The 10,466-nt window shown below is 32.1% G+C and overlaps 1 protein-coding gene across 3 annotated transcripts; it reads left to right on the top strand.

Moving 5' to 3' along the window:
* The first annotated feature begins 136 nt into the window (after positions 1–136).
* Positions 137–10,460, top strand: LOC108693323 (methyl farnesoate epoxidase-like). Of its 3 annotated transcripts, none has more exons than XM_018202210.1 (9): positions 137–209; positions 5,649–5,776; positions 6,927–7,178; positions 7,355–7,643; positions 7,746–7,981; positions 8,364–8,575; positions 9,190–9,276; positions 9,617–9,758; positions 10,000–10,460. In XM_018202210.1, the coding sequence occupies exons 2-9, from the start codon at positions 5,689–5,691 to the stop codon at positions 10,260–10,262; spliced, it is 1,569 nt and encodes a 522-aa protein (XP_018057699.1). In that variant the 5' UTR covers positions 137–209; positions 5,649–5,688; the 3' UTR covers positions 10,263–10,460. The 3 variants fall into 3 exon arrangements, with proteins under 3 accessions (XP_018057699.1, XP_018057700.1, XP_018057698.1); XM_018202211.1 differs by lacking the exon at positions 137–209 and adding an exon at positions 1,416–1,468; XM_018202209.1 differs by lacking the exon at positions 137–209 and adding an exon at positions 1,471–1,649.
* The last annotated feature ends 6 nt before the right edge of the window (positions 10,461–10,466 follow it).

Raw genomic sequence — 10,466 nt, 5'->3', positions numbered from 1 at the left:
ATATATATATATATATATATATTGAGAAATAATAAACTCATCACGTTGACAGCAAACTGACGGCACGCCATGCACGCATGATAATAACTTGCCAGTAGCAACTTTGCTGAATTCTAAGGAAGACTTTACGTGACATCAGAACAACAGACAGTTTATGGATCTTGGCTTAGTTTGGTGAAATTCAATGCGGAATAAGTAACAGCAAAATGGTAATATATTGCCCTTATTTGGCTTTCTGAGTAAGGCGCTTCTCTTGGAATTTTTGGCTGTGTTCTTTTGTAGTTGTAACGTTGTTTGACTTTTCTCAAACTATACCACTATAGATAAACTATAACAAATAGAGTTCTGTAGAAAGAGAGAAGCGACTTTGACGTCGCAATTTCTGATTGATAATGCCCCTGTCTAATTAATGCAGCCATATATTGAGCCCGCAGTGGAGATATATGTATACATATACATCTCGTAAAAAAATTAACATTGTCATATTGAAGGCTCGATCGAGGTAAAACACATCTCACGATTGTCTACTTTCTGTTATTCTTATTTTTGTATCTAATGAGAATTGGAATTAATTTCGATAGTGGAAGCTCCTCTCTTTATAAAGGACTTTAATAACAAGTAGTTAGGCAAATATACTCAAGGCCAATTCATTCTTTTCTTAGTTGTTTTGGCATTCATATGCAAATTGAGATCTGTAAGCGTGTTTGTCGATTACCATGATAACAGACACTTTGCAACATAATAGAAATAATAATTTTTAGGTATCACGTATTTCTCACGAGAGAGAACAATGTGCTATCCGCGTCACTTCGATTTGATTTTTACCAAAAATTATAATCAAGAATATCGCTTGGCAACCTTATTATTTCTAAATGAATTAGTCTAGATTTATTATCTCCTCTTACCAAAAGAAACTTACCAAAGAACATTCCAAACTTATTAATTACTTAATTTCATCAGTAACGTTCTCAATTGTGTCTCTTGATCAGTTAATTTTCGATATTATAGTAAAAGAATAGTTAACGCACGTAAAAAATTAATATTTTTATCTGAGATATCATTAAAAAAAAACGAATTTTCATGTTAATGCAATTAGAAGTATGGATTTTAGCCATTTTTTTATCAACGCCAAATTTAATATGGCAAAATATCTCAGTTAAATTATAAAAAAAATTTTGTCACGTTTTAGTACCTAGATTCTAGGATACATATGCTAAAATGGCAGTCGGAGAACGATATTTTTGTTTCGGGTCATAAGGGTTGTTCCGATAAGAATTGTTATGACTAGCAGCTTATACGCTCGCTTTATTATGTATGTATTATATATATATATGTATTGTGAGTATGTACATCATGTGTGTGTGTATATATATATATATACACACATATATTCACCATATGTAAATATATAAAGAGCACAGGTCTATATAAACTATTGTAGAAGTTAAGATTTGGTTAGAGAGCGTGAGTAAGTGCACGTATGCGAGTCTTAGCAATTAATAAGTGAGTTTAACGAATAGGGAGCAATTGGAGAAGAGGCTTTTGATGCGTGCGTTAGAAAATATCATGATACATCGAGGTGAGGAAGAATAAGTTAGGGCGCGGAATAACGGCATGTAAAAACGACGGGAAGAAGGAGAGATGACAAGGTAGGAAAAGGCAAAGTAGACAAGCAGCGTTTATTGATAGAGGATAAATCAAAGGTAGGTTCGAAAAAAGTGACATTGACAGAGAAGAAAAGTATAATGGAAAAAGTAAAAATAGAAGTAAATGAAGAGATTAGGAAGAATTGTAGTGTGAAGATGAAGAAAGAAATGAAAGTTGTGAAAAGGGAAGTAATTAAAATAAGAAGAGACAAGAAGATGTGGATAGAGAAATTAGAAAATTTGAGGAGAAATTGAAGGAAGTTATGAAGGAATTGGAAACAGTAAAGAAAGATTTGTCAGAAAATAATAGGAAAATGGAGTTTGGAGAACAGAAGAAGCTTAGGCAAGGCAAGTAACGAGGGAAATTATGATAGCGGAACATAAGTAGTTTTGGAAGGAAAAGAGATAGCTCAAGGGCAGGATCTGAAACGAGAGAGATATAAGGAGGTAAATATTATAAAGAAATGGGTTTCAGATAATGAAAAGAGAAGAAAAAAAATATAATTATAAAAGGAACAGATATACCGGGGAGAATAGAAATAGATGGGAAAAAAAGGGGAAAATGGATCAAAAAGTTTATAAAAGAAAGATTGAGAATAACATAACCTTCTCGAGGATAAATGGAACAGTGATAATAGTTAGAGTAGGAAGTGAGGATTCACATTCTGAATGGAAGATCAAGAGGCGACTGGGAGGGGGAATATACATATGTAGGAGCAAGAGATAACTCGATAATAGATTATGGTTAACGATAATATTTGCGATAGAATTGTAGAATTTAGGATCGACGTGGAGAGTGAACTCAGACTACATGCCATTGAATCTGACATTAAAGGAAAGAATTGGGGTTAGAAGAAAATGACGCGGAAGAGAACCAGAACGAAGAGAACAGAATCAGCAAGAAAGAAGAAATTATCGTATGGAATAAAGAAACCATAGAAAGCTACAATAAAAACACGGAGGTAATAAATGACGAGGAAGATATGGATAAAGGTAAGAGAAATAATGAGGAAAAAAATATAAGATGTGAGAGGAATTAAAACAGATTGTATTCAACAATGTCGTGAAAAAAAAACTAAAAAGAAGAAAAAGTGCATAGGATACACTGATGGAAGTAGTGGGATATTAGCTGTTCCAGGAAGAAGAGAGAAGTGAAGAGAATATGTAGGAAATGGAAAAATGGAAAAGAGACGGGAAAGAAATATTTGGAGAAGAGGAAAGAGTTCAGAGAATTATTGAAGAAGAAATAAAAAGAAAAAAAGGAAGAAGAGGAGGAGGAATTGAAAAAGTTGAAGAAGGAAGCAGATGTATGGAAGTACATTAATAGAAAGAGAGATAAGAAGATTTAGAAAGAGAATAATATAAAGGATGAAGAATGAAGAAAATATTTTAAGTAGCTATTGGACGGCACTGAAATGGATGAAAATAAAGTAGAGCAGAATACCGGTCAGCTCTCTAAACTAGAGGAAGAAAAAGTAAATATACATAAAGAAGAAAATGAAGAAGAAGGATTGAAGAAAAGATTGAAGAGATTGGTAGGGCGTTTTGCAAAATAAAGAAGAAAAAAGCAGCAAGAAAAGATGGTGTACCTATGGAAGCCTGGATATATGCAGGTGAGAGTTTACGAAAGAGGCAAGTGAAATTATTACAAAAAGTGTGGAATACAGGCAAGATGCCGCAAAACTGGAAGGAAAGCATAATTGTCCCTCTATACAAAAGAGGAGACGAAGAGAAGGTAACAAATTATAGGGGTCTTATTACAGTGTACGGCGTATAAAATATATACAGAAGTAATAAAAGGAATAATATAGACTAGAAAAGAAGATGGAAACCAAAAGTATGATTCCGTCAGCTGGATTTAGAAAAGGAAGGTCAACAACGGATAATATTTTTATACTGACGCATTTGATGCAGAGGGAAAGAAATCAAGAAGAAGGAAGAAGAAAAATATATATGTTTGCGAATCTAAAAGCAGTCTTTGATAAGATGGATAGAGGCATATTTTGGGAAACTCTTAGAGGCAAGGGTGTAAATAAATATTTGGTAAGGAAGATAGAGAAGATGTACGAGGAAACAGAGAATAAGGATGAAGCAAGGATACACGCAACAATTCAGAACAATGAAAGGAGTAAGGCAGGGCTGTGTGATGAGTCCATGTTCAATTTACATATAGCGGACACATAGATAATGAATTAGAAAAAAGAGGAATAGGAGGAGTCAAATTAGGTAGATATAGGATATGATAATCAGCATACGCGAATGACTTAATTTTGAGAGCTTATAATAGGGAGGCGTTACAGGATATGATAAGTATATTAAAAAATTTTTGAAGGAGAAGAAACTGGAGCTGTGCACAGAAAGATGAAAATAATGATGTCTGAAGGAAGGGGAGAAAAAGGAAAGAGAAATGAAAATGAGGGAATAAGGAACTAGAGGAGATACAGAAATTCAAATATTTGGATTTTAATTTAGATATGAAAGAGGATCATAAAAGACATATTAAAGAAATAAGTAGAAAAGGAAAAATGATACAGTAGCAAGAAAGATATGGGGCTGAAGGGGAAAAGCTATGCAAGAATGACTTTAGTAGAAAATGAATACTATTCAAATATTTGGTAAAGTGTTATGGCATATGAGTGAATAGAATTATGGGACTGAGAAGAAAAAGGCGAACTAGAAAAGATAATATTAGATTATGTCAGGTGGATTTTCAAACTAGATTTCTGCACCAAGGTATGTAATTATGAGGGAGCTGGTAATGGTAAGCTCAAAGTAGAAGTTTGAGGGCAAGAAAATATGAGGAAAAGATTAAATCTGAAAACATAGGTAATTTGATCAGGAAGTACTAGGACGAAAAACAAAGTTATTCGAACGATAGATATGATATGGAGAGAGAGAATTATTATAATAGGAACGGATGGGGAATTGAATCAAGGGAAGTAATGAGACATGAAAATGAAAGTTTTGAAAAAGATTTAATAAATAGAGAAAGGGATTTACAAAGATGGGAAAAGGAAAGAATAGATAAATCAAGATATAATAAAAGATAAAGAGAATAGGGTATCAAATTATTTGAAGGTGGAGAATATGGAATGGAAGAGAGGAGATGAGATAAAAGCGTTATTTAAATTAAGATGCGGTAATTTAGAAGAGAAGAATAAATACTGGCTAGGAATAGAGGAGGGAGGATGTCTTTTCTATGCAAGCGAGAATAATCTCGAACATTGTGTTAAAGAATGCGAGGAGACAGGAGGTAGTTTTGAAGAGTTAGGGAAGGAATTGAAGAGAATTGTAGGAATTTATGAGGAGAAGATTTGAGTGTACTTAAAGGAAAAACGCTAATAAAATTATGGAAGGATAGAGAAAAAGAAATAATAAAAAGAAAAGAAAAAAAAAGAGAAAGAAAGGAAAAAATATAAGAGATTATTGTAAAGATAAAGATAATGTAAAGACAAGGAATGAATATTTTATAAGCCAACAAGGTTGTGAGTATAAAATAAGATTGTAGCGTATTATATTATAGTATATTATAGTTAATAATTTATCATCTATTTAAATTAAGGAAATAAATTGAATGAGACCAATATAGTTAATAATTTATCATCTATTTAAATTAAGGAAATAAGTTGAATGAGACCAATAGAAAATAAAAAGGATAGGATGTAGATGGAACGTGCAGTTAAAAAATATAAGAGAAGATAAGGTGGTAAATAAGAATAAAGAAATGCTAAATAGAGATAAAAGGAAATAAGAAATGGGATATAGATACTAATAGTAGACTGTGATAGGGCTGTAATACAGAGATTATGTATAGGTAAAAGAGAATGTATAGTAATAGTTATAGTTTATAATAAGATAAAGGCGGGAGAGGAGTATAAGTGTGAATGAGTTAAGAATTCTGTAACCAAGTCCCATTTCTGTAAATCCATTTCTGTAAACCAAGTCCTCTTTTTGGCTTGTATATGTTGAAGTGTAAATAAATTCTATTCTATTCTATTGTAGAAGTTACCAAGGCACGCATGTTGATGACGCATCTTGAAACATGTTGTGTTTGACGATTATTTTTCTCTCCATCTTCGTTTGCCTTTACTGCATCTATGATTGCATTAAACCGAGAAATTATCCACCTGGTAAGTGAAGCGCAAAACTCAATAATAATGTAATACTTGCAAAGTGTTCAATTTATGAGCAATTAGTGCCCAAACGTTCACATGATTTACATTTTTGCGATATTCATATATTGAATTGTCCGGAAAGTTCGTGCCGATTTTGAAGGAAAATTGAAACGCAGAAGATTTAAATTTTAATACATTTATTAAATTTAAATCTTTTGCGGCACGAACTTTCCAAACAACCTAATATATATTAGGTGTAGTAAAAAGGTGTAGTAAAAAGAAATCCATTATTTTTGCATGAAATTGAATGGAAAAATAATGGATTTCTTTTTACTACACCTAATATTTGATGCTATAAAATATTTCATGCTGTAAAGAGATGCTTAGATTAAAAGATGAATAGATTAAAAGATGTCTTGCCATAGACATTACAAATTAATTTCTCTGAAAATATCTAATTCAGAAAGCCGATCTTTCGAGAGAAAATTATAGGACCTTGAAGAGCAGATAGAGTTTTAAATATTAGGTGTGGGAAAAAGTTCGTGGCGTTTTTTTAATGCCACGACTTTTTCCCACATCTAATATTTATTTCTAGAATTCACACACAGTTTTATATATCATAGATGACATCATTTTTCTTTTTAAATGGAATTTATTTCCGAGATAAATTTATCATCAAAATTTTGTATTTTTTAATTACATTAATCTAAATTTAAAGTTTTATCTTTAATGTTATATATATCAATAAAGATATTATTAAATACTCAGTTTATTATTCAATGTTTTCTCGTGATATAAGGGAAAATAATAATCATTATAATCATACATATGATATGTTAAAAATAATATCTGATGCGCTCAAATCTCAGGCAATTACTAAAATTAATTTTATTTTACTTTATAAGAATTATAATTTAAATACAACAGTGCTCCAATAATGACGTTCAATAGAATGTTTAATTTGCAACTGTTTTCTTTGGGAGTTTTCTTTGTGAGTTAAAATATTCCTCTAGATTTAGAAATTCAATTAACGGGCTTAATATTAACACTTGACAAGTAACGAGATATATGTAATGATCTTTTATATTTTTGCTAAACAAAACTACCAAAGATTTTATATTGTCTTTGATTATGTAACACTTTCTATCAAATATTTGCTGTATAGGCCCGCTATGGATACCATTATTCGGATGTTTTCTGAAGTTCGCATGGCTACGCTCGAAACATGGATACATTCATCTAGCTATGCAAGACCTGGAGCGTATGTATGGATCTATAATAGGATTAAAGCTTGGAGTTCAAAAGATAGTGGTGATTTCAACATATGATTTAGTAAAGAAGGTTCTTCTTCAAGATGAATTCAACAGCCGGCCGGATGGATTTTTCTTTAGATTACGGTCGTTCGGAAAGAGAAAGGGTACGCAGATATGTAGTAAATTATTTCTTAATGTTATTAATTCTTAATGTTTGAAATTAATATGCCAAAAATTTTGAAAATTATCTATTATTTTAACAACAATTTGACACAAAAAATAAAATCTTTGATATCTGTGTCATTCAGTTCCGTTATTCAAGCGATGTTTATTATTCCAGGCATTGTGTTCACTGAGGGCACCCAGTGGGTACAGACTCGTAGATTTACGATGCGGCATTTGCGGACGTTCGGTATAGGTCAGTCAGTTATGAAAGAACAATTGGTTCTGGAGGCTCAAAATCTCATTGATTATTTGCAACAAATGAGCGAGAGTGGCGCGGTGACGATGCACACTGCTTTCGATATCGCGGTGATCAATTCGCTGTGGTTCATGATTGCTGGGCACAAATTCAAGTACGGAGACCAAAAGACACAAGAAGCGCTTATGTTGGTTCACGATAGTTTCAAGTAAATCTTGATGAGAATTCTTATTGTTTAACAAAACTCAATAAGATACTGCAGATAATTATTTTTGTAAAATTAAATATCGTTTTTGATATTTTACATTAGATTACTGGATACCATGGGTGGAGTGATTTCGCAAATGCCTTTTCTACGTTTCGTAATCCCAGAACTATCAGGATACAAAGAGATGAAGGAGATTATAGAGAATCTGTGGCGCTTCCTGGATGAGGAGGTCAAGATACATGAGAGGGAGCTATCCAATGATCCGCCACGTGATTTGATTGATGCGTTTCTTTTGGAAATTTGTAAATATGATGAGAATGAAGATACGATTTTTGATCGTAAGTTAACTGTTAATACCGTACAATGTCAAACTTACCTAAACTAGGAGCTCTCTTGCTTAAATTAAATTAATAATCTTATCTGATTTTTATATATATTAAATTTTATTTGTTCCCTTGCATTGATTATTGAAATTGTCCGAGATACTTTTTTTTTAATAATTTCGAAAGACGAAGTTTTTCGAAAATTATGCCTGTATTTTGTAACGATAATTGAAACTATAAATATAAAAAGAGCATACAATCGCGTAAATATTTTAAATATTTTTCTTCTCTCAAATTAATAAGTAAATTTGCACATTGTACGGCGATGTAATGATGAAATAAGAAGTAAGTAATAAATTACTGTTGACACACGTGCGCCGCATGTTTCACACCGCAGGTGAGAATTTATTGGTGCTGTGCCTTGATCTTTTTTTGGCGGGGTTAAAGACGACCAGTGACACTTTAGCGAATATATTTCTCTTCCTATCACTGAATCCCGAATGGTTGAAAGTACTTCAGGCTGAGTTGGATAGTGTTGTTGGTAGGTCACGCGCTCCAACTGAGGATGATTTACCATCCTTGCCAATAACGGAAGCTTTCTTAGCCGAGGTAATGTGAGAAAGAGAAATACAAACTACAAAAAATATAGAGACTATGTACAAACCTGTCACGACGAAGTATATAATTATTCAACAGCTAATATTTTTAAGAAAAATCTCATTGTAACAATATATGTTATTAAGATGTTTTAAACATTTCAATATTTTTAAAAAACTTTTAAATCTATTAGTTTTCTAAAAAAAAAAAAATAATTTATTTAATCATTTCAATAATAATTTAAGCAGTCAGAAAAAATATTCATTAAAAAATAATTGTTTTTCAATTAACGTGTTTATATAATATCTATAATAAATATAATAGGTTTAAATAAAACTATTAAATATTCTAATAAAACATATAATTATCGATAAAAATAGATAATGATAATTGAGAAAACAATAATCAAGTATAATAGTGCTTGAATAAAATAATAGGGAGTTTTGTAAAATGTTTATCCAGATATGATCGTGAACGCTAAGGTCATGTTATTTTCTTTTTAACTAATTAAAAAAAAGAATAACGTGATTTTAATGTTCATTGTATCTGAATCCACGTTATTGCATAAATTATCATAATAACAACGTAAATGCGATATAAGTGCGAAATTGATATATTTATTGTAGGCACAAAGATATTTGGTTTTGGCTCCACTCGGCGTACCTCACACAACTGCAAAGGATGTTTTTTTAAATGGTTATCGAATACCCAAGGTAATAGATGTCTTTGATTATAGATACACTAACAAGTTTCGATAAATAGAAATTAATATTTCTGAAGTGTTCCTTCTCTCTCTCTCTCTCTCTCTCTCTCTCTCTCTCTCTCTCTCTCTCTCTCTCTCTCTTTAATATATTTATTTCTAAAATAATTATGCACGCACTTTCGTATTTTTATCAATTTTGTTAAGTTTATCCGTAAGAAAATGAAATAAAATATCTGTGCGTATATATCAAAGTTTGTCGATTAATTACTGATAAATAATTTAATTACTGATAAATCATGGCATTTAAAATTGTATTTTATTATGCGCTTAAATTACAATATATTTTGCAGGATACGATTATTCTCTTTGATTTTCATAGTGCTCACTACGACAAAACATACTGGGAACAACCGAACGAATTCCGACCGCAACGATTTCTAGATGAACAGGGACAATTCCGTCGGAATAACCACGGTTTGGCTTTCGGTTTAGGTAAATTTCAACAATAAAGGACATTACAAGAGACGCAATCAACTCGTCGAAATGTAGCCATTAATGTCTCACTTTCGCAATTATTATTCACGCAAATGTCATTTCTATTCCAATCACTTTTTTTTTCTCTCTTTTTATATTACGCAAATTTTTCAACCTTCGCGAAGGTATGCGAAAGATAATCAATTCGTCATTGTTTGAAACTAATTGCGGGAATGCGGGCGATTGTTTCCCATTTCAGGCAAGAGACGCTGTCCGGGCGAGCAGTTGGCACGCTCCACATTGTTTCTGTTTTTTACCTACGTCGTGCATTACTTCGATATAGAGGTTTCAGCGGAGCATAGCAAACCGAACTTAGGCGGCTATGACGGTTTTACTATGTCGCCGAAACCATATTATCTCAAGCTCATGAAAAGATCTAGTGATGATGACGTGACCCACGCGAACACACATAATGGTACATTTGGACTTCTGCGAAGGGGCTCGATTTCGTTGAACTCGTAAAACGTACGAGTAAAAGCAAAACTTTCACAGCACAGAATCAATAAACGTTATTCGCAAACGTCAAACCGCACCGCGAGATCAGTTAACGGAAATGGATCTTTTTGTCAAACAACTCGCGCTACGCATAATTCGTGACGACGTAACGCACATAACACATTATGTATAATAGCAAGTCAATTACAAATTATTATACAAAAGTATTAC

Source organism: Atta colombica, unplaced genomic scaffold (assembly GCF_001594045.1).
Source record: "Atta colombica isolate Treedump-2 unplaced genomic scaffold, Acol1.0 scaffold9, whole genome shotgun sequence".
NCBI lineage: Eukaryota > Metazoa > Arthropoda > Insecta > Hymenoptera > Formicidae > Atta > Atta colombica.
This window is presented reverse-complemented; position numbering and strand designations above follow the sequence as displayed.

Coding starts and splice junctions, on each gene's coding strand:
- LOC108693323 (XM_018202210.1), top strand. CDS start 5,689: ATGTTGTGTTTGACGATTATTTTTCTCTCCATCTTCGTTTGCCTTTAC. Junction 7,179..7,354: donor GTCGTTCGGAAAGAGAAAGG/GTACGCAGATAT, acceptor TTATTATTCCAG/GCATTGTGTTCACTGAGGGC. Junction 9,277..9,616: donor ATGGTTATCGAATACCCAAG/GTAATAGATGTC, acceptor TATATTTTGCAG/GATACGATTATTCTCTTTGA.